This window comes from Polistes dominula, unplaced genomic scaffold (genome assembly GCF_049000335.1).
Source record: "Polistes dominula isolate Pdom_NZ unplaced genomic scaffold, Pdom_raw_medaka contig_31, whole genome shotgun sequence".
NCBI lineage: Eukaryota > Metazoa > Arthropoda > Insecta > Hymenoptera > Vespidae > Polistes > Polistes dominula.
The window spans coordinates 2,383,542-2,410,375 of NW_028300925.1; the positions used below are offsets into that span (position 1 = coordinate 2,383,542).

The 26,834-nt window shown below is 28.8% G+C and overlaps 1 protein-coding gene across 1 annotated transcript in view; it reads left to right on the top strand.

Annotated features, from left to right (window-relative positions):
- The first annotated feature begins 1,245 nt into the window (after positions 1 to 1,245).
- LOC107064648 (Ryanodine receptor) overlaps positions 1,246 to 26,834 on the top strand; it is a 40,107-nt gene continuing 14,518 nt past the window's right edge. The window contains 32 exon segments of the mRNA XM_015317551.2: positions 1,246 to 1,842; positions 9,220 to 9,324; positions 9,459 to 9,557; positions 10,746 to 10,760; positions 11,316 to 11,393; positions 11,497 to 11,572; positions 11,957 to 12,069; positions 12,195 to 12,394; positions 12,512 to 12,694; positions 12,968 to 13,139; positions 13,473 to 13,484; positions 13,486 to 13,643; positions 13,756 to 13,880; positions 13,953 to 14,323; positions 14,439 to 14,770; positions 14,874 to 15,982; positions 16,239 to 16,447; positions 16,962 to 17,061; positions 20,387 to 20,585; positions 20,696 to 21,069; positions 21,140 to 21,371; positions 21,595 to 21,621; positions 21,740 to 21,887; positions 21,959 to 22,254; positions 22,328 to 22,861; positions 22,950 to 23,182; positions 23,277 to 23,379; positions 23,438 to 23,608; positions 23,696 to 23,811; positions 23,915 to 25,279; positions 25,362 to 25,516; positions 26,313 to 26,484. Coding sequence (XP_015173037.1) covers positions 1,789 to 1,842; positions 9,220 to 9,324; positions 9,459 to 9,557; positions 10,746 to 10,760; positions 11,316 to 11,393; positions 11,497 to 11,572; positions 11,957 to 12,069; positions 12,195 to 12,394; positions 12,512 to 12,694; positions 12,968 to 13,139; positions 13,473 to 13,484; positions 13,486 to 13,643; positions 13,756 to 13,880; positions 13,953 to 14,323; positions 14,439 to 14,770; positions 14,874 to 15,982; positions 16,239 to 16,447; positions 16,962 to 17,061; positions 20,387 to 20,585; positions 20,696 to 21,069; positions 21,140 to 21,371; positions 21,595 to 21,621; positions 21,740 to 21,887; positions 21,959 to 22,254; positions 22,328 to 22,861; positions 22,950 to 23,182; positions 23,277 to 23,379; positions 23,438 to 23,608; positions 23,696 to 23,811; positions 23,915 to 25,279; positions 25,362 to 25,516; positions 26,313 to 26,484 — 7,636 coding nt within the window. The 5' untranslated portion in view covers positions 1,246 to 1,788.

Here is a 26,834-nt window from a genome sequence, read left to right on the forward strand (position 1 = left end):
GGTAAATGGTGTTTTACACCCTCTCGATGGGTGAATTTGAACGATCTTAAACGAACATAATGTCTTATTGATATTTATGATTATTTTTGACGATCATCCATCGACTTCGACGATAATTTATTTCGTCGTGTAACTCATCGTAAGTTCATTTCTTTTGATTTTATATTTTTTATTTATAATTATGTATGAATATGTATGTACTCACACACATTTACGATCTTATTATTATTATTATTATTATTATTGCGCGTTTTTTACTTTGTCTTTCAAGTAATGGGTTAACAGATAAATAGATTAACGTTAAAGTAATCTCTATTAATTAATGTCATTAATTTTGTTCAAAGTACTGCAGTATACTATTACATGTTGTAACAACGAATTTCACGTTGTAATATTACGTTTTATTGGATGCTACTGTTAATATCCTTACGTGTAACATAAATTGCGTTAATTTTCTCCGGCCGGGTAACGTATGTGCGTGCCAAAGACCTTTACCTCGAAAATGAATGAAAATAACTATTCTTTCGAGTGTGTATTATTTCAACGAGAACGATTATTTTCTTCTTTTTTTTTTTTTTTTTTTTTTTTTCAATTTTCTCTTCGATATTTTTCTATTCGAATAAAATTACAAGGAGAGTAATCTGAATCCTTTAATACATTTAGAAAATTGTATTAACCTTAACCTACGATCGATGCTATTCTCGTTAATTCGAAATGTAATTGGAACGATTGTAGATTGTAGAGAGACACATACATATATATACACATACATAGATAACGTACATAACTCATTAGAAGACATATGGACATGACTATTTCGGTTTCGTTGCTGGAAATAGGTTCGAGAATGAGACTGGTGTGATATGTTCATCGACTTGTACCTATTTTACTCTAATCTATTCTATTCTCTTCTTCATTTTGTAAATTATGTACGTGTTTTTAATTGATGTTAATTTAAGTTTGATTAAAGAAATAAAAGTACATAATTTTGATGATCGTGAAATGATCGAATATATCATCTTATCAATGTGTCGTACGACACATAGGATTAGTGAAAACTTGTAGCAATTACCGTTAGCGGATCATCCTATGAAAAATCTAGAAAAAACTACTTTAAACTTAAGGGAAAATAGAAAAAGGGATTGAAAATGTTACTTGTTTTTATTAAGAGGTGGAGCCTCGTATAAACGTGTGAGCATGCGGAATTTGTTTAAGGTTTAAACGCATGCGTAGGATTTCATCGGGGGATAGAGAGCGGTTTGGCCCTCCAGGACAGTGAGCATCCAGTCGGTGATCGTCGTCGTTTCGATCGGTGTGGCTGACGAAAAGGGTCGCCGTCCTCGGCCTTTTTATCCCTGGTTCGTTCTTGCACCCTCTTGTCCTCAGTCATCGTCATCGTCATCGTCATCGTCATCGCGTGTGATCTTCGTAATTTTTGGCTTGTTTGTGTACTTATTCAATAGTGCTCGAAAATTGGATAGGAAAATTTGTTTTGCTTGGAGTTAAAGCTCAGTAAAATTCAAGAAGTGGAAGAAGAGGAAGAGAAGGAAGAAGAGGAAGAGGTGGAAGAGGAAGAGGAAGGGAAGATCATGCTCGAGTGTGATAAACGTGAGTGTTTTTAACGTTAGGAAAAGGGCCATCACTTCTTTCCCTTTGGACGAGCTGTAAGCACGAGCTTGCGAGCAGGAAAGCTTGCGAGCACGAGCTTGCGTACGTCGAGGAGGAACGAAAACGAAGATCTTTCTCGTTGTTGTGTGACGATCTCGTGAAAGCTGGGTCGTCGCCGGTATGGCTGACAGCGAAGGTGGCTCCGAACAGGACGACGTATCATTCCTTCGTACGGTGAGTCCCTTTATTTCATTAATACCTTTAATTACGATTAAGTATACTGTTTACTCCTACATCCTCATTTATTTCAGAAACCTTTGCGTTCTTTAATTTCTTCTTAATCTTCGTGAACCGTTTATTGACGTTGTGTCGCATTGTAAACAAATAATATTATTTATAATGTATTTTTCTAATTACTGTAAAATATTTTTTGCACGAGTACAATTTAAATGAAATAGGTGCAGTTTAAATTAATTTCTAGATTTAATTGTCCTATTAATACGAAAAGAAATAATATTAACGATTGAATTTTATTTTAATTAAAAAAAAAAAAAAAAATGTCAACGTTGAATGTACGATTTGCAAAGGGGTGGATGGATGGGGGTGGGGGGTTTACGTTATCAATCAAGCATCGTTTCTCAATTTCATTCGACAAAGTAAATCGAATTAAAGTCTGGCGATGAAAGCGAGTTTCTCGATGAAAGGGTGAACTTATTGAATCATGGAAGCACTTAAAGCTCTCCATGCTAAACGACCTTGACCTCGTTTCCCTCGTAAACACCATGCGATCGCACGGTATTCGTCGGATAAATCGCCGACCTTGAGCTTTTCCAGCTACGAGCTCCTTGAACGTTCCGAAGGATACGACGGTACACGCATGTGTGTTTTCCTCTGCGCGTTGGTGTTACATTTTATTTGTGAACGTACCCACTTTCTTTCCACTGATTCATTCATACAAATACATACATACATACATACATACAAATATACGAATATGTATATATATATATACATATATATGTAATAATTTATTTATGATGCTATTATTACAATTGGTTATATTATATGAGTAAAGTGGAAGTAAAAATTTCAAATAAAATACGAAATGTTTTATCACGAGAATAGTTTTATATACGTGTTGATTATTTTTCTTCATTATTATTCTAATTTCTTCGTTAGATAGATTAGAACGTTTCGCGTAATATTTCCTTGTCGTTTTCATTTCTATATGTTTTCACTGTTTCACCATCAACGTTTTCTACATTGCAATTTTTTCGCAAGTCTTATATACTTTCGTTTTTTTTTATCAGACAAGCAACACCACCTTTTACCGGCCTCTCGTGCAACTACCGTAACACGTTTACCCGGTGATTTGAAATACATTTCAAGATAAAAGATAATAAAAGGATTATTAGATAAGATTAATCTTCGTCTACGTCTTTTCGATTTGCATCGGCATTTTTTTCTGGACGATCTGCTACGACTACGATGTCTGTGTCCCTCGGTGACTGGTTTTTCTTCATCGTTAATTTTGTCCTTTCGCATATCATTTTGCATGTCGTACCTGTCAACAAGAAAAAAAAACTAAAGAATTGTATCATATCTATTCTCATTGTTATTAATATTATACATGGTTTATTTTGTTGTTGTTGTTGTTGTTGTTGATAAAGATCAAGGAAAGATTGAAACAATTTATCTTAGTTAAAGTGTTACGATTTTGAACGTGTGTTGTAAAGAATAAAATAAAAACAGATGTGTACTGATCACACACGATTGAAGTGAAACCTTCAAAGAAAACCAAGCTTCGAAATAATTGAATTGTAATACAGTGCCATCTATTGAAACAACTTTACAGAACCTAGATAATCTCAAAATGAAAATCTTTAAATTAGTAATAAAAAATAATTAAAAAAAAAGAAAAGAGTAGCGATAAAAATGGTGCTATGTGCTAAGTTGGAAAAAAATCACGTGTGAAATCAAATAAATTTCATGAAAATAAGTTGAGTAGTTTCGAAATTATTATTGGACAAACATATTGTTATACTGAATTTTTATATATATAGAATTTAATTAATTAATTAATTAATTAATATATAGAATTAAATTATATATTGAATTTTATTAATTAATTAATTATTTTTGTTTCATCGGTTTCACGATTTCCTCCGTTTCACGATTTTCAAATCACCCTAATAAAGAAAAATCTTGTTATCTCGTAATATTATACGAATGTTATACAACTTGGGATAATTATTCGATGCAACAAAACGCGTGTTTAAATATCACAATGTTATAAACGATGAATTATTTACGATACTTTTTCAGCGTGATGTAAACAAGGGTAGGTTGGTTGGTTGGTTGGTTGGTTGGTTGGTCGGTAGATAAATAGATATAATAGATAGATATATAGTTCACCGTAATAACGCTCGACAAAATTTTATCTTTGTCAAGTCAAAAAAATTCTCATGGTACGTTAGACCGAATGAAAGAAAAAAGAAAAAAAAAAAACAAAGAAAAAAGAAAAAAGTAAATAAAGATCTCTATAGTTATATCACAATACAGTCGTAGTTACTCTCTACGTTATTTTTACATATTTATATTTTTATATCAAAAAAAAAAAAAAAAAAAAAATAGCAAAAGGGGGAATGACAATTTTCTTTTTGGAATATTGTCAAATTGTCTGATCAAATAAACTCGGTTAGTAAAAAATAATCGTCGCATAATGGATCTACGATCTAAATATTAAACTTAATTAGTATTCCAAACGTAAAGGTCCTAGGTCGTCATCGTGAAACAAGTTGTATGCGGACATGCTAACGTTTTATATACATATATATATATATATATATTATTATTATTATATATGTAGGTGCGTAGGAGAAGATAGTACGATTTTTTTTTGGTTATATATTAAATTTACTTATTAACAAGAATATATGTGCCCATAATTATGAAAGTAATCTAAGTAATATATCTCTTGTTTCAAGATATTTCAAGACTCATACTTAAACACTATATGACTTCTATACAATATTAAAATAAAAAACATTATTATTTGTTTTTAATAATATCGTTTTCATTATTACATAAAATTCTGTAGTTTATAATAATGTAGTGTGTCATAGTTGATAAACTAATTTTTTTTATTCATTTTGATTAACATTAGATGACCACTTTCATAATGATGGGCACATATATAAAAGAAAAGAAGAAAAAATAAAACAACACGTGTCTATCCTCACCTGTCATTGTCACATCCTTGATAAAGATTATTTTCGTTTTCCATTTTTTATTAATAATATCAATGATAATATTTCTTTTCTACTTAATAATTTGACGTAATGCGAAAAAAATTTTGTATTGATAGATGATCATTTTGACGGAAAAAACATCTGAAGTTTAGAACGAATTCATTATTTTGTTTGAATCGAAATAAATTATCGATATGTGTGTTAGAAAATCGATGGACAAATCGATTGGATTCGTCGATCTTTTTTTTTTTCTTTTTGTAAATAGAAAAAAGAGAGAGAGAGAGAGAGAGAGAGAGAGAGAGAGAGAGGAAGAGAAATAAAAGTGTAAATATTGAAATAATAATCATCGTTAATTGAACGATAGAATATAGTTGATTGTATCAATAATTCTTTTACATTTGTACAATGCTTTAATAGTTCATTTATTATACATATGTACACACGTATATATATACAGACACTTAATTTAAAATTATGCTCGACTTATAAATACGTCTAAAGATTTTTCCATGCACGTTAGAAATCAAATTGGGAAAGTTTTAGAAAAATAGAAGAAAAAAAATAATTATCAATTAATACGGTAAAACAAATTGCAGTTTTGATCATAAATCTAATCAAGTCGAGGATGAATTGTGTATTTTTTTTTTTTGTTATTCATTAAAATCAATCATTATAGTATAAAAAAAAAAGGTATAAATTAAAATGAATTCGATATTAATCGATTGTAACATTTGTTTTTTTTTTTATCCAATTAAAACATTTTCTCTTTTTTTTTTTTTTTTTACATACGAATAAATCGAGATAATATTTCGAGATGATATTTCATTCATTGTGATTATGTTTTTTTTTTTTTTTAACGAGATTCCTATATATACGTGTGTATGTATGTGTGTGTGAGAGAGAGAGAGAGAGAGAGAGAGAGAGAGAGATAGAATTTTTAACAATACGAGAGAAAAAAAAATAATTCTATTGAATGAATTTGAAAAGCGTGAGAAAGTAGAGTTTGAATTCAACTTGTTGCTTATATTAAAAGGATCAAATACTTTCGTTGTTATTTCACGTAAAAAGAAAAAGAAAAAGAAAAAAAAAGAAAAGAAAAGAAAAGAAAGAAAAAGGAAAAAAGAAAAAATAATAATCATCGATGAGAATTATATTTAACGACGATAAGAAAATGAAAATGGGCGACGGATATCTATTTTGTTGAAGGAAGGGGTGCACCCTTGACCTATAGGTACAATGGTGGTACTTCGATCGTTTCTCTTTTAAAGGCAGACGACGGAAGTATCTGTTATACATAATTCTTTCTCTTCTCTTTTAAAACAAGTATTATAATTTAATTAAATTGATAAACATATATGTATATGTTTACAAATTTAATTAAATTATAATCAATAATAAGTATAATCAATATAAGTAAATATATAATTTATTAAATATATATATATATATATAAATTATAAAATATATATATATATATAATATTATTAAATTATAAAATATAAGAATATTATATTTACAAATATACAAAAATACAAAAAAATATATATTTACAAATTTAAATAAATTATAATCAATATAATTAAATATAACCAATATAGTTAAATAAATAATTTATTAAATATATATAAACTATAAAATATAAAAATATTCTATTTACAAATATACAAAAATACAAAAAAATATATATTTATAAATTTAAATAAATTATAATCAATAATAAAAATAATCAATATAATTAAATATATAAGAATATTATATTTACAAATATACAAAAATACAAAAATATATATTTACAAATTTAAATAAATTCTAATCAATAATAAATATAATCAATATAATTAAATAAATTATTTATTAAACATATATAAATTATAAAATATATAAGAATATTATATTTACAAATATACAAAAATACAAAAAAAATATATATTTACAAATTGTAATTAAATTATAATCATTAAATAAATATATCATCAATATAATTAAATAAATAATTTATTAAATATAATTATAGTTAATATATATATATATATATATATTTATATAATAATGAAATGTTAACGTGTAACATTTTCGCAAGCTTTGAAATCCGATGATAGAACATAGTAAAATGTAATATTATGTCAAAGCTATTACTGGACTGTATTATTTCCATATACAAACCTTTAAGCCCTTATATGTTTATCGTGTCCCACAAAGACGGGGTTGCTAGTTATTGTATACATATGTTTGTATGTATGTATGTACATATGTATATACATATATACAAGTTTCCGGATTGACATATTAATAAAAATGAATGAATATAATTTAAATTGTATAGTATGGAAATAAATATATATAAAAGGGGTGAGTTTTATAAACTTCATCGTAACATTTATATATCACGAAAAAATTAATTCTTTTATTTAATTTTATTTATTTAATTAATTTAATTATTTATTAATTTTATTTATTTAATTTTTTAGTCAATACTTTGACAAATATTTTTAATACAATTTTATACATCGTTTGTTATAGTTGGTATGCTTTGATAAAGCTTTACTTTTTGAAATATCATACAAAAAAAAATTTATATTTAAATTTTTTAATCATGCACGATCAAATTTATGATATATATATATATCGTATTATCAGGTACTATACAGCATCCATCGTAATTCCAATTTGGTATTTCTCTCGTAATAAACGAATTTATACGTCGGATAGTCATCATACCGCATGATAATACCACAGATTGACAGGAATATTCTACCACGTATCGATCAATCATTAAATTAAGCGTACCAAGACACATATACATCGAAATTGATGACTGACATTTTGAAGTATTAATTAAAAATATCTGAAGATTTAAAAAAAAAAATATATTGTACAAAATAATGATAGAAAAAAAGAAATATATCAATTGACAATATAATATAAACGAAGTAATAAATATTAAATTATATTCGTTTCATTAAACGATATTTACAATATAATTACAATTATTTATTAAAATATTAATTTAAAAAACTTATAATTTAAATTAATAATTATAATAAATATTATTAATAAAATTATAATTTGAATTAATAATTATAATATAAATATTATAATTATACAAAATATATTATAAATTTAATTGTACAACATTAATTTCAATTTAAAAAATAATTATTAAACAATATTAATTAAAAATTTCTTAAGATTAAAAAGTAAAATATATTATACAAAAAACTGTATCTAAAAAAAAAAAAATAAAAATCAATTGACAATATAACAAAGTAACAAATATTAAATGATATTTTAATAATTAAATTCATATTTGTAATTTAATTAAAATTATTTATTGAAATATTAATTTAAAAAAGTTATAATTTAAATTAATAATTATAATAATATAAATTAATAATTTTATAATAATTTAAATATAAATTATAAAATATTAATTATACGAAATATATTATAAAATTAATTGTACTTCATAAATTTCAATTTAAAAAATAATTATTAAACAATATTAATTAAAATTTTCCTAAGATTTAAAAGAAAAAAATATATTATACGAAAAACTGTATCCAAAAAAAAACAAAATCAATTGACAATATAATATAACAAAATAATAAATATGAAATAATATTTTATTCATTAAATTCATATTTGCAATATTTTGAAATAATTTTTAAACGATGATAATAGATTCATAATAAACGCGTCTATTCATTTGAGAAAATCAGTGAGTCATATTTGCACACGTATGTATATACATATGTATACAAATACGTCGTAGATTACTATTACGATATTATTATTATTATTATTACGACTTAAGAGACGGAGCTTCTTACTTTTTCCGGTGGATAACGATCAAAAAGCTCAGGGAAAAGAGAAGGTGGTATTTTCTTGAGCTCTTGCGCAGGCGGCCCCCGTTCCTGCATTCTTAAGGCCGGCCAATTTGGTTCTGGCACGACGACTATAACTTCTGTTATTTGGCCAACATTATATTTCACTATTTCGTAAAGGCCTAAGTTATAGTTTCAGTTTTGCAAGAAAAAAAAAACACAAGAACATAATACAAAAGAAATGAGAAAATAAAATAAAAGAAAATACACACATCCATGACTCTTCTTATTTTTACATGTTGTATGTACATTTGTAAATAATGTAACAGATTATTACGATTAAATCTATGTAATTTACATTTACAAACGTATGATTTTTTTTAATGCATACAAATTATATTGCAACGAATGAGATGATTACGAGTACCTAACATTTAAATTGATCATTAATAATGTTTTCCCTTTTTTTATACAATTTTGATGATGATGATAATAATAATATAAATGTATAATATTATTTTGATTATAATTTACAGGAGGATATGGTATGTCTGTCCTGTACAGCAACAGGCGAGAGGGTTTGCCTGGCAGCCGAAGGTTTTGGCAATCGACACTGTTTCCTCGAAAATATCGCAGACAAGGTATCCCCGACACACATTTTACTATCATTGCTAACAATTTCATAGTAATACAATAGAATAAAATTTCAATAGTTTAATATTGTAATATATATTTTGTTTATATTCTTTTCTTTTTTTTCTTTTTATTATTTCAGAATATTCCTCCAGATCTATCACAATGTGTGTTTGTGATAGAACAAGCTCTCTCAGTGAGAGCCCTTCAGGAATTAGTCACGGCTGCTGGCTCCGAGACGGTAACGTTTTCATTTTTTTTTATTTTTTTTTTTATATATTATATATTATTATATTATATATTTTATTCATTAAACGGATAATTATTTTGAATCGTTAAATTTTACATTAGGAATTTTTCAAATCGTTATACTCGCGAAACCAAAAAAAAAAGAAAAAAACAATTATTATAAGATTCAAATAATAATTTAAGATTTGTTTATACAATTATTTATAATTTGCATAGGAGTCGGCCATAAAAAAAAAAAAAAATGTGCTACCCTGTGCTGTATCAATCAAAATGTCTATTTTTTTTTTTTTTATATATTTTCTTTTTCATTTCTTACATATGAGTACGAAAATTACAAAACAAAAACAACCAAAATGATTTACGATTAGAACTTTTAGTTGAAAGAGTCACTCCTGATCTAGTTGTTATTTAATTTATTTATTTTTTTTTTTTTTTTTTTTTTCAAATACTTTATTCGGTAATATAATAATATAGATTTCGAATCATCATCGTGTTGTCGGTAATTAGCTTTAATGCATCCGCACGCCACAACCCTTTTTGTTCAGTTAATTGTAGCATGTGTCCAGTGTCCGTATGATCGCATAATGATGCATATTATTGTCATCGCTATTTTTCTCCCTCCAACCCCCCCCCCCAACCCCCCGCCCCCTCTTCGTCAGTCGTTTTCTTTCTTTCTTTTTTATTTTATTTTATTTTATTTTTTTTTTATATATATATATACACTTATCAACCGAAAACACATTACTAAAAGTTCATTATCACCATGTGTAAATAAGACGTAAAATATTATAAATATCTTTTTAATATATATAAAAATTACGTGTCACGTTGTTTGTCCGCAATAGACTCCTAAATTACTGGATCGATTTTAAACAAATTTTGCACACTCTGTGCAGTTTCATTCAACTTGAAATATAGGATAGTTTATATCATTTTAACAGATGGCGGTATAAGGTAATTCTTCGTTGACTTAAAGACGTGTGTATCGGACTGATTGTGAGCCACAGCAATGCGTGGCGGGGCACCCCTAGTTTATCTATATTTTTTTCTCGATCTTTATTTATTATCATTTTCTTAGAAATAAATGTGAAAATTGAAAAAAAAACAAAATAGTTTTACAAAAAAAAAAAGAAAAAAAAAAGGAGAACATTTATCATTGTTTGTATTTCTTTCTTTCCAGCAGCAAGAGAATTTAGTAAGTATAATTACATATCGGTCTAGGACTTCTTTCTATCATTACACTCGTAATATATTTTTGTTTCTTTTTTTCTGAATGATTATTGTCGGCTTTTGCTAATGTGCTGGCCACAAGATTATTTTAATTCATTAATTATAATGGCAAACATTCGCAATTACATATCCTATGTGTACATTGAAGAAGAAGCAAAAAAAGAAATAAAACAAAACAAAAAAACAATTGTTCATTAACGTAACGTTACTTTGCATATTCCTTTTGCATATATTTGTGTGTACTAATAATGCCGATAACTTACATATATACATTACTATGATTACATTGCAATATATGTATATATGTATAATAAATGATGTATCAAAAGCTGCTAACTAATTTTGTCTAACGTGAATGTATTTATGGCCATCTCTTATCATCACATTTTAGAAGCGTCATGATATTTGCCTGATAATAATAGATACGATCAAAGAAATTGATGAAACAATAAAAAAAAAAAACAATTAAATATCTTTGAACATTATGTATATATATCTATATATATATATATATCTTTAGGGAAAAGGTACCGGATCAGGACACAGAACCTTACTTTATGGCAATGCCATACTTTTGAGGCATCTAAACAGCGACATGGTACGTTAATTGTACAATTTATTTATCATTTAAATAAAATAATCCATACCTTATTTTTTTATATTATTTATTAATGTTATTATTATTATTATTTTTTTTTTAGTACCTGGCATGTCTGTCAACGAGTTCATCTAACGATAAACTCGCATTTGACGTTGGTTTACAACAACATTCACAAGGTTATTAATTATATTTCATTATTATCTTAATATATATATATATATATATATATATATATATATATATATATATATATAAAAATTACGTGTCACGTTGTTTGTTCACAATGGACTCCTAAACTACTGAACCGATTTTAATCAAATTTTGCACACTCTGTGCAGTTTCATACAACTTGACAGATAGGATAATTTATATCTCTATTTATTATCGCAATATTATTTTATTGCGAATTATTTGTTTATTAACGAAGAGTCAGAGACATTAACAAAGACGTGTGAATCGGACTGATTGTGAGCCACAGCAACGCGTGACGGGGCACCCCTTTTATTTATAAATAAGTGAATTACATATTTTAATATTGTTGTATTTTTTTTTTTATATAGGGGAAGCTTGTTGGTGGACGGTACATCCAGCATCGAAACAAAGATCCGAAGGTGAAAAGGTTCGAGTGGGCGACGATTTAATTCTTGTTTCTGTAGCCACTGAAAGATATTTGGTAAGAAATATAAAAAAATATTATAAGCATTTTCATATAATTTATTTTATTCAATGTTATATATATATAAACATTGTGACATTAAAATTATTCTCAAATTGAAATGTGATTTTTGATCATTATAGCACACAACGAAAGAAAATGATTTATCAGTGGTAAATGCATCGTTTCACGTGACACATTGGTCTGTACAACCATATGGTACTGGTATTAGTAGAATGAAATATGTTGGATACGTTTTTGGTGGTGACGTTTTAAGATTTTTTCATGGTGGTGACGAATGTCTTACTATACCATCAACATGGAGCACATCACCTAATCAAAAGTATTTTATCATTTTTTTTATCATTTGATTGATTTATATTCATATTTTTATCATTGATATATAATTCTATAGAAATGATCATTCATTTATAAAAAAAATAAAATATTTTATCTATAGTATCGTAACATATGAAGGAGGAAGTGTTATGAGTCAAGCAAGATCCTTATGGAGATTGGAATTAGCTAGAACAAAATGGGCAGGTGGTTTTATCAATTGGTTGCATCCAATGCGTATAAGACATTTGACAACTGGTCGATATCTCGCAGTCAAAGAAAATAACGAATTATATTTGGTTGACAGGTCATTATTTCTATCATATTTTTTTTTTGTTCTAAACTTATTATTATTATTTCCTATGGGATTCGTGAAAAGGATTGTTCGGTTGGCCCTGGATAGCTCAATTGGTTAAAAGAGCAGTCGCCCGGAAAGCGAAAGATCCATGGTTCGAGTGTCCCGGTCCAGTCAGTCCCAGCGGTCCAATTTTTTTCACGAATCTCACATTTCTTTTATACATCCTTCCATTATAGTTTGTATTATTTATATATGTTACGTTTATAATTATAAAAATTATAGAAACGAAGCAACGATAGAAACTTCGACATTTTGGTTGAGACAAGAGAAGGATGATCAAAAAATCATACTCGAGGATAAAGATTTAGAAGTTATTGGAATGCCAATTATTAAATATGGTGATTCAACTGTTATTATGCAACATTCTACAACCTGTCTATGGGTTTCTTACAAGGTATTAATAAATTGTTAATTTATAATTATTAAGTGATTCGGAAAGTCGTTTTGTTTTTTGTCTGACACAATAATGACATTAGTTGATGCAAATCGACAAATAGTAACACAGGAGATAGATGAGAGGTTAAATTTATCAAATTCAACTATTTATGACCACTTCAATGGTTTAGATTTAATCTCGAAGCAAAAATTGTCTTCATTTTTACGAAAGAAAAATGAAACGACTTTCCAAACCACCTAATATTTTGAGAAATATCCTGTTATACTTTTTTTCTTTTTATTTTTATATTAATTTGTTTTGTTTTTTTTTTCTTTTTATCATTTATTTCAGTCTTATGAGACAAAAAAAGAAAGGTGTGGGTAAGGTGGAAGAAAAACAAGCGGTATTGCACGAGGAAGGAAAAATGGACGATGGTTTGGATTTTTCACGTTCCCAAGAAGAAGAATCTAGAACGGCACGTGTTATTAGAAAATGTAGTAGCTTGTTCACGCAATTTATTACGTAAGCATTTTTTGTTTTGTTTTATAATATAAAAGATTATGCTATATCGATTTAAATAATGACGTGATATATATATATGTTAAAAATAAATTAATAAATAAATATATTTTAGAGGTTTAGAAACATTGCAAATTAATAGAAGGGCATCGATGTTTTTTCAAAATGTTAATCTCAATGAAATGGTTATGTGTCTCGAAGATTTAATTAATTATTTTGCACAACCTGAAGACGATATGGGTGAGTATTAAAAAAAAAATTGAACATATAATTTAATTATAAATTAATTCAAATATTCATGGATTATTTTAGAACACGAAGAAAAACAAAATAGATTTCGTGCATTGAGAAATCGTCAAGATTTGTTTCAAGAAGAGGGCATATTAAATCTCATTTTAGAAGCTATTGATAAGATAAACGTGATAACATCTCAAGGTTTTCTCGTTGCACTTTCTGGTGATGAGAGTGGTCAAGCGTGGGATCAAATTTCTGGTTATCTTTATCAATTATTAGCAGCAATAATCAAAGGAAATCATACGAATTGTGCTCAATTTGCAAATAGCAATCGTTTGAATTGGTTGTTCAGTCGTTTAGGTTCTCAAGCATCCAGCGAAGGTACCGGAATGTTGGACGTACTTCATTGCGTTCTTATTGATTCACCTGAAGCTTTGAATATGATGAGGGTACTTTTCAACTTTTTTTTTTAAATATAAAACGTGAAACATATATATATATATATATTTTTTTTTTTTTTCGAGTAATCTACTTCAAGCATGATTTGTCTTTGTTTTTTTTTAGGATGAACATATAAAAGTGATAATCTCTCTTCTCGAGAAACATGGCAGAGATCCAAAAGTTTTGGACGTGTTGTGTTCACTTTGCGTCGGTAATGGAGTAGCTGTTAGATCATCTCAAAATAATATATGTGATTTTTTGCTTCCTGGAAAAAATTTACTTCTTCAAACGCAACTGGTTGATCACGTGGCTAGCATAAGGCCAAATATATTTGTGGGTAGAGTCGAGGGTTCAGCGTTATATCAGAAATGGTATTTCGAAGTTACCGTCGATCATATTGAACAAACAACACACATGATGCCACATTTGCGGATAGGTTGGGCCAACACAGCTGGGTAAATATCATTTGATATTTTATTAATATTTAATATTGATACTTATATTAATTGATTAATTATCGATTTCTTTAATATTATTATTATTATTATTATATTACAGTTATATGCCGTATCCAGGTGGAGGTGAAAAATGGGGTGGAAATGGTGTCGGTGATGATCTTTATTCGTTCGGTTATGATGGTGCTAATCTTTGGACAGGTGGTAGAAAAACACAGGTTGTACAAAATGCTACTGAACCATTTATTAGAAAAAGCGATGTAATTGGTTGTTCGTTGGATTTGACGGTTCCTGTAATATCATTCACCTTCAATGGCACACACGTTGCTGGATCATTCAGAAATTTTAATTTAGACGGAATGTTTTTCCCAGCTATCAGTTGTTCATCAAAATTATCCTGTAGATTTCTTCTCGGTGGTGATCATGGTAGATTGAAGTATCAACCACCTGAAGAATTTTCACCTCTCGTAGAAAGTCTTCTACCACAACAAATACTTTCATTGGATCCTTGTTTTTATTTTGGTAATATGAATAAAGTTGTATTAGCTGGACCATGGTTAGTGGAAGATGACACGGCATTTGTTCCTTCACCGGTTGATACTTCGATGATCAATCTACCGAGTTACGTCGAACAAATAAGAGACAAATTAGCAGAAAACATTCATGAAATGTGGGCAATGAATAAAATCGAAGCTGGATGGATATACGGTGAACACAGAGACGATTTAAGAAAAATTCATCCATGTATCGTCCAGTTTGAAAGATTACCAGCAGCTGAAAAACGATATGACACACAATTGGCCGTGCAAACGTTGAAAACCATATTAGCACTTGGATATTACATTACAATGGACAAACCACCGTCAAGGATAAAAACCTTAAGATTACCAAACGAACCTTTTTTACAAAGCAGTGGTTACAAACCAGCACCTCTTGATCTCAGTGCCATCAATTTAACCCCTAAAATGGAAGAACTGGTAGATCAATTGGCAGAAAATACGCACAATCTTTGGGCTAAGGAACGAATTAGTCAAGGTTGGACTTATGGATTGAACGAGGATTCTGAAATGAGAAGGAGTCCTCATTTGGTACCCTACCCTAAAGTAGACGAAGCCATTAAAAAAGCTAATCGAGATACTGCAAGTGAAACTGTTAGGACACTTCTTGTTTACGGTTATATGCTTGATCCACCAACCGGTGAACAACACGAGGGTAAGTAAAGTTTCAACATTTTTGTTTTGTTTTATTATATGAATAGTTAAATTTATGTGGGATTCGTGAAAAAAATTGGATCGCTGGACCGACTGGACCGGGACTGGAACCACGGATCTTTCGCTTTCCGGGCGACTGCTCTTTTAACCAATTGAGCTATCCAGGGCCCACCGACCAATCATTCTCACGAATGCCCGATAAGTTTAGCATGGAGGCGTTCGTCCTACATTTATATATTACATATTTTGTGTTATAGCTCTACTGTTAGAAGCTAATAGATTACGACAACTATACTTCAGAACATACAGGGTGGAAAAACATTATGCAGTTAACAGTGGAAAATGGTATTTCGAATTTGAAGTTTTAACAGCCGGTCCTATGCGCGTTGGTTGGGCCAAAGCTGACTGTATGCCAGGAAGTATGTTGGGCAGTGACGAGAATACCTGGGCATTCGATGGATATAACGTAAGTAACCGGATCATCTGTCAAATATTTTTATATCTAATTTCTTAGATCTTCCAAGATAATTTAACCAAACGTATTATATAAGAATAACGAGACTGTATATATATATATATCGAAACATTTGATCACGATGTATGTAAGTTGATTATGGTAATCGCGTAATTTATTATTATTATTATATATATTTTTTTTGTTCTCACAAACGATATCGAAGAAAATTTTGTATAATTTGTGTGTGTTTTTTTTTTAGTTACAATAAGTGATGCGATTATTTGTTGAACGTAGTAGGACGGTGAATGAATGAATTATTTGATTAAATCTAGCGAAGATCTTGACCGAACGATAGAACATACAAGTTCGGTGGCCTAATCAACGTTAATATATTTTTCTTTTATATTTTATTTTATATTTTATTTTATTTTATTTTATTTTATTTTATTTATTATTTTTTTTTTTTTAAATTAAAAGTATATAGAATAATATAAATAATCCATAAAATCATCGTGAATGTCAGGTAACTAAGGTACACGCTGGTACCCACGAATCATTTGGTCACAAATATCAAGTGGGCGACATAGTTGGCTGTTTCATTGACGTCGCAGACAGAACTATCAGTAAGAGTCACATTTTCCGATAGTCACTAGAGGTCCACTTATATTTTGATTTGTTTTTTTACGTCACTACTTTTGTCTTTGTCTCGTTCTATATATGTTTATTTCATGTTGACTTGGTTTTTTATTTCTTTCTGCATCCTTGCTCCAAGACGAATGAAATCGCTGAAATATTTCATTCACACAAGAGAGAAAGAAAGAGAGAGAGAGAGAGAGAGTGTGTGGCTTTCACTATGAAATCGCCGTCTCTACTAGTCACGCAAAAATCATTTCTTTTTTTTTTTTTTTTTTGTTGTTCTTGTTCTTCTTGTTCTTGTTCAAGATATAATATAATTATTATTATTATTCAGGCTAAACGATTTCATCAATAAACATCATAAATTTAATAATAATAATAATAAGAATAATACTATGTGAGAAAAATACGACGGAACTGTATAACTTTGTGAAATAAATTTTACAAGATCATCCTATTACTCACACACAAACCTACGTATCAAAAAAGAAAAATAATAATAATATTAATTTTAAACAACAAATAATAATATTAATATTAATATTAATAATAATAATAATAATAATAATAATAATCGTCGTCGTGAAAGTTCTATTGAAATCTTTCATCCCCATCGAAACGTTTATGTAGTAGTTTATGAATACTACGATTCGACGTGGTTTTTATACAAATTGATGAACAAACAAGACTGTTGAACATGTTCATTTTGTTTTAAAGGAGGAAAAAGTATACTCGGGCACAGCCGAAACATTCGGCAAGCAATGGCAGGTTGGAGATGTTGTCGGGGTTTTCCTGGATCTAATTGACCGAACTATTAGTAAGACGGAATCTTTAAACGAATGCTTCAGCTGCCATTTAAAAGCTATATAAACATTATATATATGTATATGTATATATATATATATAATATTATGTGTGATATATACACATTGTATATTGTATATAACACATAAATACATGATATGCAATGTAAAAGAGACATATCTATGTATGTATGTATGTATGTATGTATAAAGCGCGTGTTAGATGATCCGTGTGTGTTATCCTTACCAGTGGTAGTTCAAACATTTTATTTTTTTATTCCTAAATTTATATATATATATATGTATATTTTTTATTTTATTTCAATTTTTGTACATATTATTTATTATTAGCAAAAAAAAAATAATAATAATAATTAGATCGCGTATTGTTACGAGGAATATAATTGTTTTAAACGTGTGTGTGTGTATTAAAAAATATAATTGTGTATTCTATTCAATTATTTTTTATTTAAAAAAAAAAAAAGACAAAAGTTAAATGTTATTATTCTTTTTTAAATTTTGTTACACAATATTCATAGCACTTTTATGTATAACACCATGTGTGTATATGAATTTGTTCACATTATAATGCATGCAATTTACATATATATATATATATTTATTTATTTTTTGCCAATTACTACTGGTTGGTGTAACTTTAGGATGAATCAAATTCAAACGCATATACATCATACATATATACTTTGATTATATATATACATATAGTTAGATTACTGGATACAGAATCCGCTAGTTTGATTAGTATTAAAAAAAAAAAAAAATAAAAATAAAAATTACTTGATATATTAAAATAATGAAACAAAATCCTTGTGTGTACAATATTTGTTTGTATAGAATTATAATACATATTATATCTTTATCATTTAATCTATTTAAATAATAATAATAATAATAATAATAATTAATTAATTAATTAAAGATACGCGAATCTGAATTGATGTTTTAAAAAATAATCTACGTGTTTTTCCATGTATATATTTTTGGTTTGTATACCTTGATCATATTTGTTCACGTCAAATTACTGGCAGCTAAGTGAAAACAAAAAATAAGTGTTAATTAATTTTAATTGTTTATCATCCTATCATATAATATCATCGTAATATATCTATATATATGATATTTCCGTATATATGTTGGAATTATTAACCAGCAAAGCCAGTCACACAGTCCTGGTTTTTATTATCATTATTAATAAATAACATCATGTAATTTGTCAAACGAAATATCGTTTTATATTCGAAGTGTCTTTGTGGTATCCAGTATTCTACTGAGCATTATACTGTTATTTTTATTAAAAAAAAGAAAAAAAAAACAAAAAAAAAATACAGTGCTTTCGTGATTCATATAATTAATTAATTAATTAATTAATTAATCATTAATCCAAATACTGATTCCTAATTCACACGATGTAACCGATGAAAACATTAATATCGCTTTGGAGGATGGCTGCTCGATGCTCACATAATTTGAAACATATTTTTTTCTTATTTTTATTATTGTTTGTTTAGTATATTTTTTTTTATTAAACAATATTTTCCCTTCTTTCTTCTTCTATATTTTTTAAATTATTATTTTTCAAAATCCAAAATTATATACGTTATGATACGTTATTTCGTCGATATTTAATTCGACACACAACAAATGAATTAAAATAAAATGAAGTTTCATCCAAAGTTATAATAATATCGTTGTTTAACATTTACATATATTTATATATATATATCCTTTGTTTTAAGTTTGTTAAAAGAAAAAAATATCTGTTATTTTTTTTTTCTATTGACCATTCCCGTATAACAATATCATTGCTTATATTCCAGAACCAATACCGTGCATATGTGCGTAGTATTATTATACATACTTTCCATGTAGAGAACATTATCCGTTACATCTCTTTAGGTCACCTTACGTGTTTAAGTAATATATGCATAAATTCGCATGCATGTGTACTGGTTTTAATTAATTTATTACTTCTCGCATTTGCTTTATTGCGGTATCTATTATATAAAATACATTTTTTTACTATATTACTACTACTATTATTACTATTATTATTACTACTACTACTACTACTACTACTACTACTATTACTACTCTTGTCGTAAATAATGAATTTAATCAATCCCATCTTCATGTACGAAGTTATTTCATTTAATTTTTTATTTATTTTATTTTTTTTTATTTTTTAATATTCCTAGCTCTTTATTAATTATAATCGAGCTTTATTATTATGTCTTGCTTAAATGTTGCCGTTGATTTTACTTCGTAATTCAAATTTAGAAACATTAAGAGACAAATTCTGGATTTGTATTAACGCAAAAAGAAAATTTGACACAACAATTTTTTTTTGTATATTCTATATTTTACTTGAATTATTTTTTTATGTATAATTATAATTAAAAAAAAAAAAAAGAAAAATTCCAGAATTTCTCTCAACTTTGTTCGTTAATCGAATAATATTAATGTTAACGTGTAATACAATATAATTTAGGTTTTTCATTAAACGGAGAACTTCTGATGGATGCACTCGGAGGTGAAACATCGTTTGCCGATGTACAAGGTGATTCATTTGTACCTGCTTTTACACTTGGTGTTGGTCAAAAGGCTAAATTGACGTTTGGTCAGGACGTGAATACATTGAAATTTTTCACTACTTGTGGTTTGCAAGAAGGATACGAACCTTTTTGCGTGTAAGTTTTATTTTTCTAATTATACATAAATCATACAATCGTCATTCAATTTATCAATTGTTTGATCTCTTTTATTTATTTTTTTGGGGGTTTTTATTTTTATATTATAGAAATATGAATCGTTTGGTCACGTATTGGTATACGAAGGATCAACCAATTTTTGAAAATACCGATGACATGGCCGATACAAGGATAGACGTTGCTAGAATTCCTGCTGGTTCTGACACACCACCATGTTTGAAAATTTCTCACAACACTTTCGAAACAATGGAAAAAGCTAATTGGGAATTTTTACGATTGTCCCTTCCTGTTATTTGTTTATCAACGTTTATATCAGAAAATGAGAAGGTACGAAGATGGCAAGAAATTAAAATGCATCAGAGCAGACTTTTATCAGAACAATATGAACAAACCCAACAAGCTGCACCATCGGCTCAAATGGAACAAATCATGAAATCTGGATTTAGTATGAGTGATATCAAAGGTATTATAATTATATTCCACTTTTTTATTTCATTGTATAATAATATAATTGGACAATAATTTTTGTACAGGTTTACAAAGAAATTATTCTGAAGATGCTGTTGAAGCTGATGAAATGGCAAAAGAATCACCAATACCAATGCAAAGAAATAAACCTATGAGACCACCTAGAAAAGGTTCGATTTATGGGTCACGTTCTGGAGCTATGGATAGTGCTGTCAACGAATCAGAAATGAATGGTTACGGAGAGATGAATGGTGACGTCAAAGATGATAAAAAGAAACGTGGTCGTTCACCATTTAGGTAAACATTAATTTCAAAATGATTTCCTTTTAATACTTTACCGAACATACAAATATTATTTCATACGATATAAAAAAAAATGCTTGGTATTTTTATAATGTTAATTTAAAATTTGAATATATATATATATATATATATATATATATATATATATATATATATCGGTAAAGTGTTAAAAATAAATTCAATTATAAGATTAATTTGAACTCATTAACGTTCTTAGAAAGCTTAGCAAAGAAATGGAAGATGTGTAAGTAAAAATTCGCGTGTTACATTTATGTGGTTTAACTTTAATGTTTAAAAAAAAAAAAAGAAATATAATCTTAACAAAATTTTTCAACGTTGTTTTTTTTCTCTCTATTTTAAAGATTCTTTTCGAGGAAAGCAAAATCACCGGAGGCAAAAGCTAAAACGCCGGAACTTACACAAGTACGTTCTGACGTATCCGATAAAAGTACAAGAACACTTACAGCAAGTAAAACTGGAAGTAAAACTGCACAAATTCGTGTCTCAACCGTAAGTTTTATATACTCGATGAAATATATTGTAATTTTAATTTAATCATTTTTTTTTTCTATTTTATACAGACCGATTTGAAAGTAGTTCCACCACAAATTCCGGAACGTAACGCACCTAAAATAATGTCAGTATTGACTGGAACAGGTGTTGAAGCAATCGGTAATGAAATATTTGACGCCGAATGTTTAAAATTAATGAACGAATATTTTTACGGTGTCAGAATATTTCCTGGTCAAGATCCAACCCATGTATACATTGGTTGGGTAACTTCGCAATATCATTTGCACACGAAGGATTTTAATTTGTCCCGTGTTAGAAAAGCTTCGGTTGTCATTACGGATGATTATGATCGTCCAATAGAACAGTAAGTTTTATTTCAAAATTTGATATACACAAAAAAAGATGTTCATTTAACAATTGAATAATTTTTTTTTCAGAGTTGATAGACAAAGTTGTTACATGGTAAGAGCTGACGAATTATACAACGAAGTTACTCAAGATGCATCGGGAAAGGGTGCATCCCAAGGAATGTTTGTCGGTTGTTTCGTTGACACTGCGACAGGTTGTATTTCATTCACCTGCGAGGGTAAAGAAACAAGTCACAAATTCAAGATGGAACCTGACACCAAATTATTCCCAGCAATATTTGTCGAAGCTACAAGTAAAGAGATCCTTCAAATTGAACTTGGAAGAACGTCTACAACTTTACCATTATCAGCAGCCGTTTTACAAAATTCCGAACGTCATGTAATCCCACAATTTCCACCTAGACTGAAAGTACAATGTCTGAAACCACATCAATGGGCAAGAGTACCGAATCAATCGCTTCAGGTGCACGCATTGAAATTGTCCGATATCAGAGGTTGGTCGATGCTTTGCGAAGATGCCATTTCAATGTTGGCATTACATATTCCTGAAGAAGATAGATGTATAGATATTCTTGAACTCATTGAAATGGACAAACTTTTAAGGTACATTCATCTGAAAAATCTTAAATGTACAAATGTTTTAGTTTATTTGTTATAAGATCATTAAAATATCATTGCTGTTGATATTTAGTTTTCACGCTCACACATTGACGTTGTATGCTGCATTGTGTTATCAATCGAACTACAGAGCAGCTCATGCATTGTGTCAACATGTTGATCAAAAACAATTATTGTACGCTATCCGTGCCGAATACATGTCTGGACCATTACGTCAAGGTTTTTACGATTTATTGATAGCATTGCATCTCGAGTCTCATGCAACTACGATGGAAGTTTGCAAAAATGAATTTATCATACCTTTAGGTATAAATTTAATTATAATATATTAAATTATACTTAATGTTTATTTAAATTTATTATAATTTGTATTAATATATATATATATATATATTGACAGGTCAAGAATTGAAAGATTTGTACGAAGATCCTGAAATGAAACATAGTCTTAGATATTTAGAAACCGAATCAGTACGACCACAAATGAAGATGACTGATATAAGGTAAGAATAATTATTTTCAAGTAGATGTGAATCCATTACTAATCGATCGGCTATCAAGGCGAATTCCTTCCAGCGATCAAACCATCGAGAATATAAGAAGTTTATACAGTCCACATTTTCCACTCGATGTTGTACGAGATTACGTGATGATGGCATTAAACGAGGCAGTTGAAGTCAATCAGGTTCATAATCGAGATCCAATAGGAGGCAGCAATGAAAATTTATTCTTGTACGTGATATAATAAACCAATGATATTTCATTTGAAAATAATAATATTAATTGAATAAACATGATTTTTTAATTTTTTTTGTACAGGCCATTGATAAAATTGGTAGACAGATTACTTTTGGTTGGAATGCTTAGAAACGAAGATGTCATGAAATTACTTATTATGATCAATCCTGAAACTTGGGACCCAACATTTGACAAAGGTTAGATTTCAAAATACTAATAAACTTTATTTTATTATTTATTTATATATTTATGATCAAATTTCTTCAACAAAGTTACTAACTTTAATGTAACATTTTGCAGAAGGCAAAGATGAGCACAAAAAGGGTTTGCTTCATATGAAAATGGCAGAGGGTGCAAAGTTGCAAATGTGTTATCTTCTACATCATTTAAATGACATTCAATTACGTCATCGTGTAGAATCTATCATAGCTTTCAGTCATGATTTCGTTGGTGATTTGCAAGCCGATCAATTACGTCGTTACATTGACATCAAACAATCCGATTTGCCATCTGCCGTAGCTGCGAAAAAAACGAGAGAATTTCGTTGTCCACCTCGTGAACAAATGAATGCCATATTGAGTTTCAAAAGTCTCGATCCGGAAGAAGATTCGGAAAATTGTCCTTGTGGCGAGGAATTGGTAGCCAAGATGAACGAATTTCATAACGATTTAATGTCATACGTTTCGTTGCACGCATTGCAAGAAGCTGCTGATGCAGCGAACGAACCTGAAGAAGAAATACAAAAGCCTGGTGCCATGAAGAAATTATTTAATTTCATCAATGCCGTTAAAGAACTCGAGGAAGAACCAAAACCAGAACCAGAACCGGAAAAGAAAACTCCTGAGGAAGTATTTCGTAAAGTTTTAATAGCAACTATAGTAAAATGGGCGGAAGAAGCTCAAATTGAAACACCCAAACTTGTACGTGAAATGTTTAGTTTACTTGTACGACAATATGACACCGTAGGTGAATTGATAAGGGCATTGGAAAAAACTTATGTGATTAATAGTAAAACTAGAGAAGACGTTGCATCGATGTGGGTTGGTTTGAGTCAGATTCGTGCATTATTACCAGTACAAATGTCTCAGGAAGAAGAGGAACTAGTCAGAGAGAGATTGTGGAAATTGGTGAACAATCACACGTTCTTCCAGCATCCAGATTTGATTCGTGTACTTAGGATACACGAAAACGTAATGGCAATTATGATGAACACGTTAGGTAGACGTGCACAGGCACAATCAGATGCACAGACGCAAGCTCAAGCTGCAGAAGGGGAAGCAGCTTCCAAAGAAAAAGATACATCTCATGAGATGGTAGTTGCTTGCTGTAGATTCCTTTGTTATTTCTGTCGTACGTCGAGACAAAATCAAAAGGCCATGTTCGATCATTTTGATTTCCTATTGGAAAACAGTAATATTCTACTTGCCAGACCATCTTTGAGAGGTTCCACGCCATTGGATGTTGCTTATTCCTCATTGATGGAAAACACTGAACTGGCACTTGCCCTTAGGGAACATTATTTGGAAAAAATAGCAATATATTTGTCAAGATGCGGTTTGCAATCGAATTCTGAACTGGTTGAAAAAGGTTATCCTGATCTTGGTTGGGATCCAGTTGAGGGTGAACGTTACTTAGATTTCTTGAGGTTTTGTGTATGGGTAAATGGTTAGTAAAATGGTTGTCTTTGTTTATATTTACGTTTATCATCTTTCAAGATAATGTTAATACATTTTCCATGTGACATTAGGTGAAAGTGTTGAAGAGAATGCAAACTTGGTGATACGTTTGTTGATTAGAAGACCGGAATGTTTGGGTCCTGCGTTACGAGGTGAGGGTGAAGGTTTATTGAGAGCTATAATTGATGCCAATAAGATGTCCGAACGTATTGCCGATAGACGAAAGGTAAGTCCGACTAGTCTTTGATTTTGTTGATCGATTAAAGTTTAACGTTCACGATTGAATTTTTGTAAGTAAGAATAAAAAAAAAATATATGTGCAAATCACACAAGTTAGAAGTGAAATCTTCAAAGAAGCAAGTTTCGAAACAATGAGATAAGTTTTTGTTGTAATTATTTATTTAATAATTATAAAAAATGCGCGCCTGTTGGTATGCAACCCTCCAGACACACTTTGAAGTTTGAAGAGACAGAATTTTTTTGCAGCCCAAACTGTTTATACACTCATGTATTAAGGGTTGCCTATCTTTCGGGCAGACAAAACAATTCCGTTTCAACAGATGACGCTCGCAAGCAACATTTTCAAGTGTGTCTGGAGGGTTGCATTCTTACAGGCGTAATAATTTTATAAATAAATATATAAAAAATTTAAATTTAATTTTGTAATTAATTATGCATATTTTTTAGAATAATATTAATTATCCTACATGAAAATTAAATGTTTAAATATCGAAATTATTCAATGTTAAACATGTAATGATTCTAAAGAAGTTTTCACTTCAAAAAGAATGAAAAAAAGAAAAGAAAAAATAAGAAGATATACGTTTCTTTTTTGTGATGTTCATTTTCCATGTAAATACGTAAAATAATGACTTGTCTTTTTTTTTGTAAATAATTATGTTTATTGTTCTAACTATATATCTCATAGATTAGCATTATTTCTTTATAATTTAAACAATTTGTTTTATAATTGCATGCTCGTAATTTCCACTAATCAAATATCAACGTAGCTTTTGAAACAGGTGCACGACGAAGCCGAGGGTACAGCAGTGATAATACAGTTCGAACATCCACTACCAGAATCAGATGACGATGAAGATTACATCGATACGGGTGCTGCTATTCTCAATTTTTATTGCACCTTAGTTGATTTACTTGGTCGATGTGCACCTGATTCTTCCGTGATCGAGCAAGGTATGCTCATCATACAAAGATTTGATTTTTAATTATCGTCTCATCGTTGACAACCAAATATTTTGTCCCATTCGATATTATTTTATTCTATTTTTTTTTTTTTTTTTTTTTTTTTAAATGATACACAGTAGATATATTATTATTTTTGTTGAATTTAATTTTGAAAAATAATATATGAAATAGAATTATATTTATATATAAGTCAATTGATCTGAATTGTTGTTATCAATAATCTTAAAAAAATATTATACGCATCAACATAGATAATACAAAATCATAATCATGTAGATTGTCAGTAGTTGAGAAAAACAACAACAAAATAAGTTTATAAATGAAGACCTAATAAGATT